General features: G+C 51.8%; 8 protein-coding genes and 1 non-coding gene across 9 annotated transcripts; 5 read left to right on the top strand and 4 right to left on the bottom strand.

Moving 5' to 3' along the window:
- Positions 1-33: 33 nt before the first annotated feature.
- CC77DRAFT_1023868 (hypothetical protein) lies at positions 34-588 on the bottom strand. Its single transcript, XM_018525751.1, has one exon. It carries the CDS (start codon positions 384-386, stop codon positions 135-137), a length of 252 nt encoding a protein of 83 aa, XP_018381930.1. The 5' UTR covers positions 387-588; the 3' UTR covers positions 34-134.
- A 99-nt stretch (positions 589-687) lies between these two features.
- Positions 688-2,651, bottom strand: CC77DRAFT_996946 (SHMT-domain-containing protein). Its single transcript, XM_018536492.1, has 5 exons — positions 2,492-2,651; positions 2,383-2,439; positions 2,227-2,320; positions 2,037-2,174; positions 688-1,987 (listed from the first exon to the last, which is right to left on the bottom strand). Exons 1-5 carry the CDS (start codon positions 2,630-2,632, stop codon positions 843-845), a joined length of 1,575 nt encoding a protein of 524 aa, XP_018381931.1. The 5' UTR covers positions 2,633-2,651; the 3' UTR covers positions 688-842.
- Positions 2,652-3,646: 995 nt separating this feature from the next.
- CC77DRAFT_380084 (hypothetical protein) lies at positions 3,647-5,515 on the top strand. The gene is made up of 2 exons (XM_018531435.1): positions 3,647-5,013; positions 5,075-5,515. Exons 1-2 carry the CDS (start codon positions 3,777-3,779, stop codon positions 5,113-5,115), a joined length of 1,278 nt encoding a protein of 425 aa, XP_018381932.1. The 5' UTR covers positions 3,647-3,776; the 3' UTR covers positions 5,116-5,515.
- A 595-nt stretch (positions 5,516-6,110) lies between these two features.
- CC77DRAFT_380113 (tetratricopeptide repeat protein 4) lies at positions 6,111-7,776 on the bottom strand. Its single transcript, XM_018531438.1, has 2 exons — positions 7,117-7,776; positions 6,111-7,026 (listed from the first exon to the last, which is right to left on the bottom strand). The coding sequence occupies exons 1-2, from the start codon at positions 7,571-7,573 to the stop codon at positions 6,308-6,310; spliced, it is 1,176 nt and encodes a 391-aa protein (XP_018381933.1). The 5' UTR covers positions 7,574-7,776; the 3' UTR covers positions 6,111-6,307.
- On the top strand, positions 7,777-8,637 carry CC77DRAFT_380112 (hypothetical protein). The gene has a single exon (XM_018531437.1). The coding sequence runs from the start codon at positions 7,980-7,982 to the stop codon at positions 8,445-8,447; it is 468 nt and encodes a 155-aa protein (XP_018381934.1). The 5' UTR covers positions 7,777-7,979; the 3' UTR covers positions 8,448-8,637.
- A 1,606-nt stretch (positions 8,638-10,243) lies between these two features.
- On the top strand, positions 10,244-14,496 carry CC77DRAFT_380092 (hypothetical protein). Its single transcript, XM_018531436.1, has 2 exons — positions 10,244-13,442; positions 13,492-14,496. The coding sequence occupies exons 1-2, from the start codon at positions 10,343-10,345 to the stop codon at positions 14,352-14,354; spliced, it is 3,963 nt and encodes a 1,320-aa protein (XP_018381935.1). The 5' UTR covers positions 10,244-10,342; the 3' UTR covers positions 14,355-14,496.
- CC77DRAFT_380150 (hypothetical protein) lies at positions 14,241-14,802 on the top strand. The gene has a single exon (XM_018531439.1). The coding sequence runs from the start codon at positions 14,383-14,385 to the stop codon at positions 14,689-14,691; it is 309 nt and encodes a 102-aa protein (XP_018381936.1). The 5' UTR covers positions 14,241-14,382; the 3' UTR covers positions 14,692-14,802.
- A 363-nt stretch (positions 14,803-15,165) lies between these two features.
- On the top strand, positions 15,166-15,258 carry CC77DRAFT_t83. Its single transcript has one exon. It is a non-coding gene; the product is annotated as a tRNA-Val (tRNA).
- A 998-nt stretch (positions 15,259-16,256) lies between these two features.
- Positions 16,257-18,418, bottom strand: CC77DRAFT_1098129 (phenylacetyl-CoA ligase-like protein). The gene is made up of 6 exons (XM_018529930.1): positions 18,321-18,418; positions 17,978-18,268; positions 17,551-17,928; positions 17,454-17,496; positions 16,686-17,407; positions 16,257-16,637 (listed from the first exon to the last, which is right to left on the bottom strand). Exons 2-6 carry the CDS (start codon positions 18,254-18,256, stop codon positions 16,302-16,304), a joined length of 1,758 nt encoding a protein of 585 aa, XP_018381937.1. The 5' UTR covers positions 18,257-18,268; positions 18,321-18,418; the 3' UTR covers positions 16,257-16,301.
- Positions 18,419-18,820: the final 402 nt, after the last annotated feature.

An 18,820-nucleotide genomic window follows, 5' to 3' on the forward strand; every position in this document is an offset into this window, starting at 1 on the left:
CCTCGTTCACTACTAGCCTTCGTCTCCATTCCTCCGTCTCTCTTACCCTCTGCACATCCCTCCTATCGATTTTCTTCCACCACCAAAACCAGCCCATGACCCAACACCACGCAAACGCCGCAATGACAACGAAATCATAACACAGTAGTGATATAGTCGCAGGTTGAATCCACAAAGGGTGTCTCGATGTGCTGTGAGTGGACATTTCGATATCGGGATGGCAAGTCGGTTCTGTTGTAGTTGTGGATGGCGTGGGTGGGGAAATCGGAGTAGGTTGAGCGGTTTGGTATAGTACTGCGATGGTTGTCGAGATAGGTTGTGCCGTAGCGGTAAACATTCTTGGTGATATTGCCGAAGTCGTAGTGGTTGGTAAATGAGTAAGGCATTCAAAGACGGGTAAAGTGAGCGTGGAGGTGTACGTGGCGGTGATGTCCTGGGCGAGCACCAATGCGGTCCCGGTGTAGTTGGCAAAAAGACGGAGCGCAATAATAGTACGCATAGTCGTAATGGTGTAATCTCTTCTCCACAACATGTCGAGCTGCGTCTGCTTCTCCGTGATGAATGGTATTGGTAATGACTGGGGGTGCGTATTGAGCAGTGAGAGAATCATAAAAAGACAAAGGAGAGAGGGAATGGCATCGTGTTGGAATTGATATCCAATAAACAAGAGGAAACTCGCAAATGGACATGAAACGATGGTGAGTATGAATTGGGGTGGAGGCAAACATGCTATTGTCCTTTAGCAGTGGAAAGAAGCCTATCATATGTACATGGAATTTCCCCTTCACCTCCAACGCCAAAACCCCGCTACAGCGCATATGTTTTCATTATGTTGTTCGTCATCATTGTGCCTTGTCCCACGGCAGGGCGAATGTAGATACCCAATCTTCAACCTCCTTCTTGAGCTCGATGATCTCGGTGATGTCCTCACCCTCGCCAACGTACTCCTTGAATGCAGCCACGCTAGTGGGGTTCTTGCGACCAGTGTCTTCGGCCTTCTTCTTAGCATCCTTGTCCAACTTTTGGGTGATTCCAACTGCGCGGTGCACGACGTCGGCCACACGCTTGAAGTCTTCGGTCTGGAAGCCACGAGTTGTCATGGCGGGAGTTCCAAGACGAATACCACCGGGCTTCATGGCAGACTTGTCACCAGGAACAGTGTTCTTGTTCGATGCGACACCGACGAGCTCCAGAACACGCTCGACCCGTGCGCCGTCCACGCCGCGGTCCTTGAGGTCGACAAGGACAAGATGGTTGTCAGTGCCGCCTGAAACAATGTTGTAGCCGAGACCGCCGTTCTCCTTGGAGTCACCAAGACGCTGAGCAAGAGCCTTGGCGTTTTCCAAAACCTGCTGCTGGTAGTCCTTGAACTCTTTGGTTGAGGCTTGCTGCAGGGCTACAGCCAAAGCAGTGATGGTGTGGTTGTGAGGTCCTCCCTGATGGCCTGGGAACACAGATGCGTTGATTGGGCCTTCCAAATCATACATCTCCTTGTTGCCCTTCTTGTCGACCTTTCGTACACCCTTGCGGTAGAAGATCATGGCACCTCGCGGGCCTCGAAGCGACTTGTGTGTTGTAGTTGTGACGATATCGGAGTGGGGGAATGGAGAGGGGATGACGCCAGCGGCAACCAGACCTGAGATGTGAGCCATATCAGAGAGAAGGTACGCGCCAACGTCGTCTGCCAGCTTTCGCATGCGCTCGTACTCGATCAACCGACTGTATGCCGATGTACCTGCAACGATGACCTTGGGCCTGTACAGATGTGCCAATTCCGACATCTTTGCGTAGTCAATGATACCGGTCTTCTCATCGAGCCTGTATGGGAGGGTTTCGTAGTATTTGGATACGGCGGAGATCTTCTTGGTAGGTGTTTGGTAGCCGTGCGACAAGTGGCCGCCATGGGGAAGGTCGAGACTGAGGATACGGTCGTGGGTGTTGAGAACGGCAGAGTAGGCGTAGAGGTTTGCGGGCGATCCGGAGAGGGCTAGAGTTGTGTTAGAGGACGGTGATAGCATTTTTGTCGACTGACTCACGCTGGACGTTGACACCCCACTCCTCCGGGCTCAAACCGAATGCCTTGAGCGCTCTCTGTTGGCATAGACGCTCGGCCTCGTCAATGTGCTCGTTTCCTCCGTAGTATCGCGCGCCCGGGTATCCTTCCGAGTACTTGTCTATGGTGCCATGTCAGCTTAGAATTGTGGTGTGAGAATGCGCAGAACGCACTTTGCATAACACTGCCGAGCGCATCGAGCACAGCTTGTGATGTGAAGTTTTCAGAAGGAATCAGGTTTATGAAGTGCTTCTGGCGGTTCTTCTCCTGTAGTAAAAGTATCGTGAGCTTCGTCTTCGCATGTACAGCTTCAACATGTGGCAACGAACCCTGTTGATGATCTGGTAGACGGTAGGATCGGCCTGCTCAAGATCCTGGGTGAGAATCTAGGACTTGTTAGCATTGCTAGTCGTGAATTTCTGTCATGGCGAAGCATACCTTCTGCTGTGCATCCATACTCGTCGCATAGCCCCGCCATTGTTGCCTCTGTATTCTTGCATGGTTGGTGGCAATTGAAGCTGTGGAGTGGGAAGTGAGCTGGCGCAAAGGCGCTCTGCAGGCTGCTCTGAGGTTCGCCATAGTCTCTCGGTCTGGTAGGCAGGGCAGAAGCGTGGCGCGACCTTATAAACGTACTTGATACCAGCCGGACTCGTAGTCTCAATGAGGCAACGAAACGATGCGCCCGCTTAATCACGGAGCTACGGCGGCATTGCAGGGGTCATGGCCTCGGCGCCGATTCTCCGTTCTCCGGCGGTAAAATATGAACGCTTCCGTCGCGCGTCTTCTCTTCTTTTCTTCACGTAACTAAACCCGAGATGATATGAATGCTTTCAACTCAGCTGCATCCTCACTTGGCTGGCGCAAGCTGGCCGATGTGGGAGCTGTTGACACGCCCCGGCACCCACCACCTAGGGGGACGAAAAAATCTATGATCGGCTACGTTGCGTAGGAAGCATCTGTTGATGTTTCTGTCCTCTGTTCAGCGTCGCATTGGAATGGAACACGAAATGTTAGTGTCCCTATTTCAATGCCGCTGTCGGAGTCCGTCGCCATGTATGTAGCATTCCAATGTAATCGTCAGTGTCAGAAACCATTCTTGTCGCTCTGCGTGAAGGGCGTTCTATAACGTCATAGCTACATCCCAGCATGATTATAATTGACAATATCTTTGTGCATCCGGAACGAACAGGCGAACGATGCCACCACAACGAGTCGAAGGCACTATACACAAGCTTGCGACATAGATCCGGAATGGCACGGCTGCATCCACACACTCCAGGTACTGCGACTCCGTCCCAGACAATGTGTCCATCACGATAAGAGCACGACACAGGGCCACCTGAAGCCTCTTTGGAACTTGGGTTGCAACCAGATCATCAGAAGCTCTCGGAGCTTGCGATCCTAGGTCTCGTCTACGGGATGTTGGTGACAGTCTACAAGCGGCTGGATCTTTCGTAGTCATGGAAATTCACGAGCTATGAGATGGACCACACTATCGCTCCTCCTCCTTCAACTAGCCGCCAAGGCTACTAGTGATAGCCTCTGGAGCATTGAACCAGGAAAGCGCGCGTCGCAATGGCCGTCACTTCCTTGAACGCGCTTCTCTGTTTATCGACCCCGCGTCTACTCACCTACACCATATCCTGACCGCAACCTCTGCCTTTACACGCATGCACTCATTACACCGCCATCAACTGATTGTTCGCATACAAAAACTTCCATCATGGCACCCAAACTCAAGACATCGAACCCACCTCCTCCAGCGTCATCAGCATCACCTCACAGTCGCGATACCAGCCCGGAACTAGGCAGCCCTTCCAAGTTAACGCAATACAACCAAAAGACAGGCCGTCCTGTTCGTAAAAGCGCGGGCAAGATCAAGAGGATTGCAGGTTACGTCGACTTTGAGGACGCCGAGTTTGACGCCTTAACCGACAGCGAGTTGAGCGAGCTGAGCGAGCCAGACGACGAAGACGACATGGATCCACTCAGTCTTTCGGGCAAGAAAAAGAAGAACAAGAAGGGCGCACTGAAGCGTAAACGCAGTCCCTCGCCTCCATCCCCTCACCTAGAGCCTGTCATCAACAACCAAGAGCTTGATGACCTGACCGACAACGAAGAAGGCGGCGCCTTTCATCGAAACGGCCCTAAGAAGCCACCAATGACCTTGCAGTTCAACGTGCCGCTAGGTTTTCACGGTCCACTCTTCGTCAAGCTCGATAGCACCCTCCTACACATCAACCAGCAAGGCAAATTGCATGAGATGCAGCCAGGCAAGTCGAAGAAGCTATGTACTGTGAGCCCAGAGCAGGTGGGAACAACTGCAGTGCGTCTCAAAGGCTTCACAGATCTACCAGGCGAGCTCCGAAACACTATATATCGCCATCTTTTCGCCCGCAAGGACAAGGATTCAAGGCTTAGAATTCCCTTGAGAAGCATTGATCCCAGGAACAGCCTGACGAAGTCCGCCCAGTTTCTCAGAAGCTGTAAGCTAGTGCACAATGAAGCCTGTTCCATCCTTTATGGTGAGAATACGTTCTCTTTCCATCGTCATTACGATACACGTGGACCGTACTGGGAGCCGGTACCCAAAGAGATCGGTTATCAGGATGTTTTGCATTTCTTAAGAACAATCGGACCCGAGAACATCCAATACTTACGCGATGTCGACTTCGTCTTCGATGATGCACGCCCCAAAGATACACCCTACGTCACCTCCAACGAGCAGCGTCGCTATCTGAACGATGATTACCTAATGAACTGCCTGCGAATTCTCCGTGACGCCAAACTCCGTAAGATCTCGATGTATTTTGGTGGGCGTCGACAACTGGGCCGCACCGATGTCAGGTTCCTAGGCTACTTGGAGCAGGTCAAGGCAGACGAGGTGTCGCGGAAAAGCGAGAAGTACTACCACAGCGCTGACAGATACATGAGCCACGTCGCTTGGAACCATCTGAAGGGTAAGTGTCCCTGTATGGACTGCATGTGAGATACAAGCTGACTTTGAACCCCTACATTTAGACATGATGACACGCAAAAAGAAGCTTTACGAGAACGAGTAGCTCGGCGCTCACAGCTGTCTTGGTCCAATTCACGGTAGACTATCATCACCTATACCTTCTGATACAGTTTCGTTGGGGACAACGGCTATTAAGTTCTCTCACTTTCCACCACCGGCACGTTACCGGTGCTTATCCCTCAGACCAGAATGTTTCGACATACATCATACAGATCTAGCGTTCATCCACACCTGTCTCGACGGGCAAGCCATACGGAGACTAGGCGTTAAGGACCATCATTTATGCTGAAGGCTGATCTTGTACAATTCACACCCGGGTTCATGTTTGTTAACCGTTAGCGGGTGACATTGTCAACCCTTGTATTGGCTTTTATGGTAGTTCCACTTCATGCAGCATATCACACCAATGTATTTCTCCCAACATAAAAGTCTTAGAGATAGATGAAAATTGTTCCCAACAACTATAGTGATTGGTCCGACCCCTCAGTGACATTGTTCTATATTACCACCAATGGAATGCTTCTAGGCCACCAATATTGCCCAACGGCTAAAATGGTATGGCCCTAGCCCCCACCCCACCAGCTATCGCTCAGCCAGCGGCGCAACGTGTGAACCATGGAACACGGAATGTACCTTGCATATGCATAAGCGAGCCGTGCGAACGACTTTTCCCTGGTACGCGAACTGAACTGGTAGCTGCAGGGCAAAATGCATCCTGGAAAGTAGGAGCGGGAATAATTTCTACGTGAAACATTGCTGCACGTAGCCGCTGCCAGGTTTTCTTTTGTATGCAGACAATATACCTTGAATGCCGCATTTGCATGTGTCCCGTTACCAGGCATCGGGAACGCGATCTGGACAGGCAGGTGGTCAAATACCAGAAGGGATGTTGATTCCTATTTAGCCTCTGTGTACTATTTGAGCAAGTCCGCGTTCGAGGTTCATAAGACTGGTGTGATATAGCCGGTTAACCCGATGAGCTTCCCAGCCGGGGTGATGCAGTGGGGATACGCGATGCACGTTGAAATGGTCGGTGCGGCGAATACGTCAGCGATCATATACGGAGATTTTGCGAACTTGCTAATGAGCGATGGGTGAGGCGCGCTGTGGACGCGTTGCGCCTGTAGCTTGCGTGTTTTTGTTCATTCATTCATCGATTCATCTAGACATCGTCATCGTTCGGCCCGAGGAGCAGTCGGGTCAGACGCGCTGTTGTGCCATGGCCCTTGGCCAACTTATGCCGTTTTCCCTTTTCGCTTCTTGAACTCTTCTATCCAACCAGCAGCCTTGTCTTTCGGCACCACGCTTATCGTCACCAATCCGTCGACGATCTCCGGCTTCCCGCTTCCCAGTACCTTGCCTAGGCTCATCTTTTTTCCAACTTTGATCAAACCACCCGCTGCGGTCTCCATGTATGATTCGACATTGTCGATTGTGTACTCGTGTTGCTCATCCCATGGGAGTGGGAAGATATAGTCGAGATGTTCATCTAGCTTCTCCTTCTCAGAGAACGCCTTGATAAAATCCGATTGCGAGTGCATTGGGTAAAGCAGAATAACCGGTACTGTGAGTGTTGAAGAGGGGTCCAAGCTGTTTTCCAGCTTGACCGTGGCGTCTTCCAGATCTGGGGGCTTCTCCGTGCTCCGCGTCAAGATATTCCGGCTTCGCAATGCAAGTTTCATTGTTGCTCGCTCTGATGCAGCCTTCTCCTCTCGTTCGCGGCGTGCCTTTTCGACGGAATCTATGTACTGCTTTCGAGCATCAATCTTGGTTTTGAGGGCCTTGAGAGGGGCGTTGGAAGCATCTAGAGCTAATCCTCGGTCGCAGGCCCAGGCTGCTTCCTTCAACTTGTCTAGTGCAAGACCAGCAGTGCCTGATCTGTAGAAAGCCTTGATGTTGGCGGGATTGATCTTGAGTGTCGCTATGCAGTCCTGAATGCAAGAGCGGTAGTTCTCTGCTGCATGTTAGCATTCTGCAGTCGAATTGGTGTTGTGAAGAGGCCGCCATGCATGTTTGTGGATCGTGCCTTCGTTCCCGTACTCACTCTTCTCGAGATTGCATAATGCGCGGTTGACATAGACGGCCTCGCCAATCACTCTTTCCTTCTCTGCTTCCTCCTTTTCATCGAGCTCGACAGGGATGACATCTGGTCCTTCTGCATCGGGGTCCGGGTTGGTTTGTGGGCCTTTGAGCGCTGCTATCGCCTTGTCGTAGAACTCTTTCGCGTCTGTCCACTGCTTTGCCCGTGCGCATTCATTGCCTTGTTGTCGGAAGTTTTCAGCAATTTCGGCACGGGTTCCTTCGTACGCCATGGCTTTCAACGCCTCCAGCGCCATGTTCTCACCTCCCTCGCCGTCTGTTTCATCTAAACTTGTCATGAAAATTGGCATGCGGTTCATCTCTTTCATCAAGTCGTCCACACTCTGCGACTTGACCTCTGCCATCGCTGGCGGCAGTTCGGCGGACACCGCCTGTGGTCCATTCTGATCTGATTGCGCCATGTTTGCCTGTTTCGATCCGTCTATATGCGCTGTCTGCAATTTCACGATATGCTTGTTATGACTGTATGGTCGAATTTTCGGTGATGGTCGCTTAGTCAGGCGTGGGCGGGGCTGTCGAACCCTGACCCACGGATTCGGCCATCACTGGCTGCCAGCGACCTGAGCAGGTGAACCACTGAGAACACGGCAGCCCAGCAAAGCCAGGAGGGATGGCGCAGACAACGAGAGGGGCACGCTAAAGTGAGATGGGCCGGCACCGGCGCTTCCGCGTCATGCTATACTGTCTAAGCTTTCCGTCGACGCCGAAAGTTCAGGGAGCGGTAGCCGATTACGACGCAAATCTCCTATTTGCTTTTCTGAGACGACAACACCTCAATAGCGCCGAGCAATACCGAAACAACACCTGATGTGGCATACAATCGTCGGCTGTTGGATCGTGAGCTGCTATGTCGCGCATCAGTGGGCATCATGGAATGTTCTGCTGATTGCCAGACCCTCGTGTAGCGTCCTGCAGCTGTCCGCACATCAGGTCCACTCTCCGCTGGTGGACCACATTGCCCTTGTGATTCTCGCAGCCTGCATACCGAATCGATACTTTGCCCGATGGGATTCACGAATAATGGATCCCCAGTATCTCCACCACCCGGCAAGTCTGTTTATTACGAGGCGCTCAACAGGACGTCACTTCATCACGTCTCCAACGCGCTTCCGAACTGTATCTATCCCGTCTGTGGGGGATAACTCAATCAACAAGCTCAACCTGGTCAAACGTCATGGTAGGTGCCGACTCCGCTCTTCATTTTGTCGGGGTAGCTGGACGGCCTCGATGATGCTGGGATCCTCAACTTTCACATGTACCGATATCTCCGCCTAGATCCCTTGGCGGGTCATGACTGATAACCATCACGTCTCTGCTCTGGCATTGTGATCAGACAACCTTGCAAAAAAGAATGATGAGGCTGGAGTCATTTGGCATTTCCAGCTTGGAGAATTGCGTCGTCGATCTGGACTCGAGTTCGGCTCCTTTGCACCGCCAAGAGTGCACGGATAAATCCTTTCGTCTCGAAGTAGGAAATCCTCTTCTCACACCTGACTCGGCAGTACAGGATCAGGCTGCTCATTCATGCAATCGCCTACCTTTTTGGTAGTCTACATATGTCTCCTTTTTGAGACACCTCGGAGACACTACAGAGACACCAAAATTGTCAGGCCGAAACAGGATCAAAGTATGAAGATCAAAGTTCTAATTGCAGGCTACAGCACAACGGCACCGCACCGGCGCACCCGATCGTTGGGCGCCATCGCGAGCTTGATAGCTCGGACCGGGACATGATCGTGCCACTTTGTCCAATGCTTTCCTCGGTGGGCCAAGTGTGCGGCGTGGTCAAGAGGCTGAAACTCCCAGTCACGGCTCATCATCAACGCCAAAGGTAGTCCAGAGTTACTGATAGGGCGAGGCTTTTGTGGACCTTTGGACGGCGACAATAATCATCATGCAAATTACCGTGGCCGCGACGTCTGTTTGAAGCCAGCTGCCCCCAAGGATATGGTAAGAACTTGCGCCTCACATCTACTAATGCTGCTGAGGCGTATCATCACACCCCCTTCATCAACGCCGTTACCACCCGCATTCGTTACCACCTGCCCCTTGTCGGGTCATTTCCTTCACCTCGCTAAGGCATTGGCCATCGTCGCGGGACGCATTTAAGGGAACGTTGGACCTAAATGCACAGCCAATGAAGCTTGCCTGGAAAGCGGAAGGCGGGTGGGCTCGAGCCAATAGTGTGGTCGTAGTACAGGGGTCCCTCGGCTCAGCTGCATGCAGGGATACTTGTGCTCGCTAGTGCGGAGACGTGCATAAGCAAATGGACTCGGACATCGAAACAAATTTAACAGGCACAGATGGGGTTTGATTGATCCTATGAATCCTATTCGTGTCTTTGGGCATAGTTCCGCCTCTCCAGTGGACTGTGCGGACTTGTGCCTGCGTTCCGGGATCCCAGCTGATGCATGGGCGATCACAGCGATTTCATGCTCAAGTTGTGCCTTGTCCCTCCCTCTCCTCCTTACGCTCCGTGCCGTTGACGACACACGGCTATCTTTCTCGTAGGGCCCGCTGCCCGTTGCTTGACAGTTCTTTTCTTACCATCAAAAGTGTTTTAGCCCGCGCCGTTAGTCGCTTTCCTCATCTCGTTCGCATCGCATGTATCAATGAATTGAGCAACGTTTCTGAATCTGTCGACCATCACCAACTCATAACGTCATTCCTTCGGTTGTAAGTGTCTATTTCTAATCGTGATTCGATTGCTGTCTCTGGACGTCTCTTGCTTCAAGTCACACCGGACTGACCTTCGCTCCAGAACAGAGACCATCCGAACGCTGCTTTCTCGTCGATATACTTGCCCCACGTAATACGGTCCGACGCTTTATACTTTTATATACCACGACTCGTCCTTTCTTAAGTGGCTGGAATTCCAATACCCGATTGTAGTACAAAGGGCTCGACCGGTACGTCGCTCACCGTCACGTATGCTTGGAGGTTGATATTGTCTTGAATGGTACATCTTCGTTGTGAAGACGCGCCGCCGAAGGGCTCGTGAAGACAATCCTGATCATAGCACCGACGGCAACCGACCCGGTCTCGATTAAATGCTGATCGCGTTACAGGCATGTGTTAGACTCCATTTACATACAGCACCACTTTACTGTGGTTCTGAACATTTGAGTGTGTAATAAACCGACCGACATCTAAGCTACGCGCTCAATATCATGTCTACCGATTACTTTTCGGATCAGGAGACCTTCCTTACCAACCACCCTCTCCCCACACCCGTTGGAACGCCATACAGCTCCTTGTCCCGGACGACGTCGAGATACGACACCACTCCAGGAAGCGACATTCCTAGTTCACCGCCTCCTTTCCCGCCAGATCATAGTTTCAGTTCCGAAGATGCTGCCAACGACGAGAACATCTCGGTGTTGGACCCACGCCGCTTTACTCCAACCTTGCATGCGAACCTGGTTTCAGAGATCTTGAACCTCCGTCGGGAGCTAGATTCGAAACATAAGTTCATCGACGACCTAGAGACCAGTCTGCATACGGCGCGCACCGACAACGACGCTCTTGCAAAACAGCTATCATCAACCACCAAGGAAAGCAAGACAGCCAAACGCCAGCTTCAGCACTTTGAGACCGAAACACTCGCTGCACTAGAAGAGATTGCAGGTGAAAGAGACAAGTTCAAGGAAACCAACGCCGACCTACGGGAGAAGCTAGCAGCAGCAGAAAAGAGAACACGAAGCCAAGATGATGACTCTACCAAGGTGCACGATATGTGGGCTCGGGAAAAAGAAGAGTGGGCGGGGGAAAAACGAATGCTGGAGCGACGTGTTCATGTGTCAGAAACCCGGTTAAAGATGCTTTTGGATGAGATCGCTATACACGAGGCTGCCAATGAGGACGCTGGTGCCGAGAGCGAGGCAGACGATCCAAGCCGGGATACTGGAATACCAGAGAGTGACGCAGGAAGCGTACAATCGTCACCTCGGCGAAGACCATCCACTCGCCTTGCACGCCATTCAAGAAATCGAAGCAGCAGCAGCTACAAGAGTATTGGACGCAACTACCGGATGTCTTTGATGAGCTCTGATGGACACTTCCGAGGCAATGGTATGAGCCTAGCAGACGAGCTTATATTCGACGAAGAGGAGGAGGAGCTGGACGAACTAGAGCTCGATTCGGATGATTTCCCTGAAAATGAAATGCGGGCAAGAAGAGCACGCGAATCCCGAATGTCGATGTTACCAGACGAAAAAGCAAAGCGCATCCTAGGATTGAGTAATGATACCCAACAGGGTATCCGGGATAGCCCTGTCATGACAGCCGATGATACCGAGCCGCGGAAGTCGTCGTATGAAACAGTACAGTCATCTGTAACACTGACGCCTCGCGATATCACTCTAGTATTCCCGCCAACACGTCCTATCTATGTTGACACCGGTGTACAACCATCGCCACCGCCTTCGCCTACGAAGCTTGTCATGGTCGAAGCGGCATCGCAGACGATTGAGCCATCCGTGCCGATGAAGTCGGGTGAATTCTCGTCTACCGCTGCTGAGATTGAGGCGAACCAGAGCCGAAAGCGTGTTTCAGTGCCCTTGGCTTCTAGTCCACCACGCCAAATCAGTCCTGAAATTTACACTACGACGTCAAGCTCGGTACAAACCGTTGAGCCGCTTAGCCCGCCGCCTACTCCCAGGATTCCTATGCCTGCAGAAAAAGCAACTCTGTCACCGGTCGTACAGACCGAGGTCGTATCTACAGCCACACAAACAGACTCTATGGTCGAGCCTGAGGCCGTGGCTGAGACGCCTAAGAAGTCTCCGCTACCGACCCCGATTACAATCCCTTCGATTGCCATCCATGCTCCTACATCCGCTCCTTCATCGCCGAAAGCCCCTATCCTTCCTCCAGGCACTAAGACCATATCAACTCAGACAAGCGGCGATCTTGTAGCTCCAATGCGCTCAACTTCGATGCAGACTGAACCAATCAGAATCGACCAGAGAGCTATCAAGCTTCCTGCGCATCTTCTTCCTTCTGCCATCTCTTCCAAGCCTGGAACGCCTGAGGCTGACAGCAAGGTCGTCAAGAAGGACTTTTCGAGCGATACAGAGCACTCTGCTCTCAAGTCGACCACTCGTCAAGATTTCATTGCTCGTCTCGAGAAGGCCGGTGAGAAGAAGATTGAGAACCGTTACCCCGGAAACAATGACAATGGACCTTTGTCGCGCCAGCTTCATTCAGACATACTGAGTCGACCTTTCCGAACAAGCAGTCTCTTCGCTGGGTTCGATGGTCCATCATCTGACGAAGAGGACGATGATGCTGATCTGAGTGACGATGACTACAGGAGCCTACAGTACTCTACTCCGATGCTGTCGTCACGTAATGCAAAGAGTGGACGACCAGTGAACCCGCCCACGCCTGTTCCAGAAGACAAGGAGACTACACCTATGTCCAGGCCATCTGTTGACTCTGTTAACAGCGTTTCATTGGCGTCCAAGCGTAGCTCGATGGAGAAGCCTTCGAGGGTTGGAAAAGCACAGCGCAACTCGATCAGTCGCCAGCCCAGCATCCGACGATCTGCCATGATCCAGAGTGGCACCGCAGCTCACAGCCGCTCTCGTAGCCCCAGTATTGGAAGTCTAGGTTCTGGTAATCACATCCCGAAGCCACCCTTTCCAGTGCCTACTCGATCCAGCTCGCGCAACAAGCCATTGAGCAAGAGCGAAGGCTCGCAGAGCCCAACCCCTCGCAACAGTGGCTCGTATGCCGGCCGCCGTCCGTATGGCGTGAAGCATCAGCGGAAAGACAGTCTACGCAAGGTACGATCTGCTGCTCCTGTAGCAAAGGGCGCACGCTCTCGCAGCAGATCGCCCACAATGCCTGCGACTCCAAGCAACGCCGACACAGATTCAATTCCTCCGCTACCCAGCGACATTGTGAGCGCGAGCGGCTTCCGCCACCGACACCAACTATCGACAGCCACTGCAGCAACTGGTTTCACAGCCAATGGGTCCGCCAACGGGTCCACCAACAGCGCAGTATCGCACACTAGTGTGGTCGATGCGATTGCTGCAGCCATGATTGGAGAATTCATGTGGAAATACGTTCGTAAGAGGAAGGCATTTGGTGGCCCTGACACGCCTGCAGACGTCAGTCGCGCCGCAGAAGAGGCTTCATTGGCCAACCATGGTGTAAGGCATAAGCGCTGGGTCTGGATTTCGCCATACGAAAGAGCCATTCTGTGGAGTAGTAAGCAGCCAACCACTGGCTCTGCGTTGATGGGGAAGAGTGGTCGCAAACGTGAGTTTCAAGACTGGTCACAAATTTGTCTATACTAACATATCTCCAGTCGTCATTCAGTCTGTTCTCGATGTCGCCGACAACTGCCCTCCTCCCAAGAACGAAACACTCTTCAACCGCTCCATTCTTATCCTTACCCCTGCTCGTGCACTCAAGTTCACTACCTCCACACGCGAAAGGCACTACCTGTGGCTGACAGCACTTTCCTTCCTCGCTCACTCGAGCGCACCGATGCCAGATCTTGGCTCTCTGCCACCTGTACCACCGCCAGTCGATGAACCACAACGCCAGCAGGGCGCAACACTCCGCCGCAGCCGCGTTCAGGATTCTGTGCGCCTTGCTAAGGGTAGGACCAATCCGGTCATGGCTCGCTATGCATCTCAGGATGAACCAATGCCTAGTCTACCTTCTCTTGCTGGGTTTGAAAGCGCTATGCCAGACGCTGCTAGCCCTCCGGTCATTCCCCGTGGTCCTCAACACGGTAGGAAGAGAAGCTCTACTGGACCCAGCGCACCTCCACCAAGTGTCCCGTTCCGCAGTTTCTCACATCAGCACGTACCCTCCGTATACTCAAACGGCTCTTCCGACATGTACAGCGCTGGCGTACCACCGTCCGTGCCTTCTTCGGTCTACAACCCCAACAGCGGTGCTATGAGTTCTCGAACATCAGAGGCCAGCACGTCTACTCGTCAACACTTTTTTGACACCATGGGCACCGTTCGCATGGAAGCTTTCATCGACAACGCTCTTGGTGACCCAAAGCAATTGAGCAGCTACGGCGGGCGAGCACCGCACATGCAGCACCGTCGTCGTCGTGGCAGCAGCCAGTGGAGCGCCAGCACACGTGACCAGTCTAATCGTGGCGGCGGTCTCTTCGACTTCGACTCGAACGATCCTTTCCGTGGCTTCTAAAGCAATTCACTGCGCTTACGACTCGCTCATGTGTGACGGGTATGCTTTACGGTCGATCGGTTGTCTTCTGTCGTGCGTTGCTCTGTTTGTCTTCGGGTTGTTTCCCATCGCTCACTTGTATCTTCTCACATCTTTCCTACCACTAGGGCTACGACCCATACGACCACACGTCATCACTGCGGAGGCACACTGGCCTCGACTGCATTTTTCCTTGCTGTCACTTTATTTCTCAGTCTTCTGTTCTCCCACTCGCTCAACATACCCTAGGGGCGTGCCTGCAAGGCTAGAAAGCGGTCGTGCTCGCGCACAACATATCATCTATACCGCCTATTTGTAATGTTTCTTCTCCAAGCCGGCTTTCGCAGCTGCGCACCCTTGATACCCCTCTCGCTACCTTTACCACATGGTTTTTGAGCGCCTTTTGTCTCCTTTTTGTGTCTTTTCCTTGCATGAGAGTTCCACGCCCACTCTGTCTTCGTAGGGCGTTGAGTCTGGGCGCATCTCGCACTCACTCGCTACTTGGTTGTGGATGTTGTTGGTTGGGAAGAAGTTAGCTGGTTAAAGTTGATAGTTTGCAAAGAATGCTACAATCAATACCGCTATCGGCCATTGTCTATTCATCTTCGTGCAATGTCGTGACGTTAATATGTCCATTCTATTCGTCCCCTGATCTCTCGGAGTGGGGATAGTGCCACCGAGCTATCCGCATCCCATCAGAGCTATATTCACTCGAGGTTTGTTCTTGCGAGCCTCGCCGAGCGTTTCTAACAACATCATATTGTTTGTAATTTGGCTGTTAGTCATCAATGCGGGCTCGGTGGTGTAGTTGGTTATCACGTCAGTCTAACAACAACAGTTGTTTCTTGGACACTGAAGGTCCCGAGTTCAAACCTCGGCTGAGTCATCTGCAATATCTACTACACGTTGTGTAGTAGCTTGCTTTTTGTTGGCTGGGAGAGCTTGGTGAAGTTGAATTTTTTGGACTTGGAGTTCTGCACAATAACGATCATGAAAAAGATTACAATCATTGAATAGAGATGCGTTTGGCAATGCAACAATGTAGAGTTGTTATTCCTCATGAGACATGTTGGCTTTTTTGCTTCTGCGATAAATTGTGTGGTGTCTAGGGTGGAGACGAAAATGGCGAAACTTCGGCACCCGAACCTTCAGAACGTGACGCAGCAAGCCTAAGCATGCATAGTGTATATGGGGAGGGTGAAGGCGGATATCCGTCTGTAGCATGTATGCAAATACATTTATTATTTTACATGCGTTGTCATGATGTTCAGGTTTCTGCAAGTTGAAATGGCAAAAAATCTTCCAAGTCCACCACCACCCAACTCACACCAACTATACCCCCTTCACTTCTCTACGTACCCACAACCTCTACGCTTGCAAAAAGAAGCTCTTGCCGGAATCGAACACTCGGCAAAAAGAGAGTTCTGAAGGTCTTGCCCGGAATCTGAATTATTATTAGCAGATGACCAGAATTAACTGGGGGCTGAATTGGCTTACCGAACCGGGGTTGCCGGAAGACACTGATTATGAGATCAGAATCCGGAGTGATAACCGCTACACTACAAAACCGATTGTAACCGATTTGTTTGGTTGATTGATGGTGCAAAAGAAAAACTATACCGTATATATCGACGGTTTGTCCATAGCTAGAGGGAGATGGTCGCCGAAAAGTGGCGGGGTTCGTCAAAAATCTGCTTCAGGGGTGGAGCTGGGTTGCGTTAGTATGGGCGCAACGCCGATATACACCGGGTCAAATGGAACAGACGCGTTAATATCACGACGTTTCACGAGGGAATCAAACAAGTGCGGAGAAGATGAACCGCTGCAGCCTACGACAGTCTCACGAACGGGGTTGCACGGAGCCTAGTAGCAAGGTAGACTTTGAAGCTATGCATCTACACAAACAGTATATTATTGCGTGTTGTTCTCTTACAGCTTGCTGCCTGCTTGTCTCCTCTTTTCCTTCTCCTTGTCTCTCAGTAGCCGCCGTAGAATCTTTCCTGATGGCGACTTCGGTATCTCGTCGATGAACTCAATACCACCACTGATCCACTTGTATCGCGCCTTGTGTTCTTCAACGTGCTTCTGAATCTCGCGCGCGAGGATACGGTCATTTTCTTCCAAGCCGACTGATGGCGATTTGACGATAAAGGCTTTTGGTACCTCTCCAGTCTTCTCATTAGGGATCTGGATGACGGCGCAGTCATTCACAGCAGGATGCGTCAGGAGATGTGCTTCAAGCTCCGCAGGTGCAACTTGGTGGCCCTAGGGGTTTGTCAGCATATGTCGCCATGAAATGGTTTGTGCCCGTACTTGAACCTTGATGAGCTCCTTGATGCGATCGACGATGAAGACATGTTCGTGACCGTTTGGTCCCTTCTTGAAAACAGCCTCATCTCCGGTACGCATATACCCATCTTGGAAAGTCTCTTTGTTGGCTTTGTCATTGTTCAGATAACCTAGCACGACTGAAGGCGACTTGACCAGCAGCTCGCCAGGCTGGTCATAACCGGTGATCTCAGCACCTTCGATGGTGACAATCTTACACTCGATGCTGGGGAGTAGGGAGCCAGAAGATCCGAACCAGATGTCGTCAGGGGAAGACGAAGAAACAACGGTACACGTCTCTGTGAGGCCGTATCCTTGTCTAATCTTCCAGGTGGGGAATATCTTCGCTAGATCCTCTGCCGTCTCTTGTCCTAAGGGTGCGGCACCAGTAAAGATCGACCACACGGAGCTGAGATCGTATTTGTCTAGTAGGGGCTTGTTCTTGGTCATCAAGATGATGATAGGTGGAACCAAAAACAACGAGTTGATCTTGTAGTCTTGAATCGCCTGGAGAGTCGATGCAAACTCGAACTTGGGGAGAACCACCACACCATCTCCACGGTAGACGTTCGCATGGCAGATGACAACCAAGCCATAGATATGTGACATGGGCAAAAGACCGAGGGCGATCTCAGTATAGTCTGACTGGTTGCGCACATCGTTGATGATGGTATCTCTGAATGGCTTCTCGTAAGTGCAAATTTGCACTATTTGTGGTTAGCTACTGCATGATGCGGATTCGGGGCGTCTTACTTGTGTTGGCAATGACATTTCTGTGTGAGATCATGACACCTTTCTGCACAGGATGTCAGTGTGGACTTGCGTGTACACGAAGATGTTCGCTACTTACGGGTAGACCAGAGGTACCGCTGGAATAGCAAAGGAACGCCGTTCGCAGAGCACCATCGCCCTTCTCCCAATTTAACTTTGGCAGACGATCAAGCTTCTGGCCCTCACGAATGAGGTCGTCTACTGTCTTAAGCCCTTGTGGTGTCTTCTTTCCAGCGAACGATTCCGGCACTTCCAATATGTAGATGCGATTCTCGGGGATGCCACTCTTCTTCGCTGCTAGTCGCGCAGTCTCCAATAGGGGAACACAGGTGAAGAGGGCTTTTGCGCCTGAGTTCTTCAATTGGTACTCGAGTTCGGCGGCGCTGTATGCGGCATTGGCGGGTGATTGGATGCCGCCCAAACGATGCGTGGCCCATGCCAACGGGAGCGTATCGATCTGCCGGTTGTCAGTATCCTCGTGGATGTGTCGATCAAAATATGCTTACCGTGTTGACGGAGAAGACAGCAATGACTTTGTCCCACTCGGTTGCCTCGTTTGGATGGAAGCCAAGCTCTTTTGACAGACCCCGGGCAAGATAGTCAACACGGTCGCGCATGTCCAAACATGTGTAAGCCTTTCCGGTCAGTCCGCAGATGAAGGGTTTATTCGAGTAGCCAAGCGGATGACGGCCATAATGCTCATCTAGCATAAAGTCGCAGATGGGAATCGAATCTGGCGGGTCGAAGGGAAGCTGCGGCACCCATGAAGGAGGATGGAAAGGCATATTGGATCGTGTCTAACGGTACGTCAGCTATGCGCGGAGCTTTGAGAGAGATGCAGGTGCGCACATATGGTAAGCCGCGAATTGGCGATGCAGGCAGAGGTTAAAGGAGGAATCATCGCTCCAGCTTTAACGCATGCGCCCATCTTCCTCAATGACGTTAGTATCGTCGGATGCCGTCTCTTTCGCAGCCGACAGCTTATGCCAGCCCCCAATTGTGGGGAAAGCTGGGGTAGTACCGAGGTCATGGACTAATGCGGCTACTCCGTCCTTAATTCCGGCCTTGGGTCGGCGACAGCAAGACACGACTCACAATCCCGACATAAGCACCTAGAATGTAAAGTTTCATACTTGCGATCAAATATTGTCTAGAGGCGTGAGGCTCGTCATACCTTTCAGCCATGGTTCTCGGGTGCGCTCGAAGGTGCTATCACCGAGTATGGTACGGTACAGCAAGAGCGACCCCCGATGACAGCTCTTCACTTCCATAACCTCACACGTTTGCTCACTCCCATCATGTCGCTCAGGTGAGAGAGGCACCGCAGGTCTCAGCGTTTCCTTACCGCT

The sequence above is a fragment of the Alternaria alternata genome, assembly GCF_001642055.1.
Source record: "Alternaria alternata strain SRC1lrK2f unplaced genomic scaffold CC77scaffold_21, whole genome shotgun sequence".
In the NCBI taxonomy this organism is placed as follows: Eukaryota; Fungi; Ascomycota; class Dothideomycetes; order Pleosporales; family Pleosporaceae; genus Alternaria; species Alternaria alternata.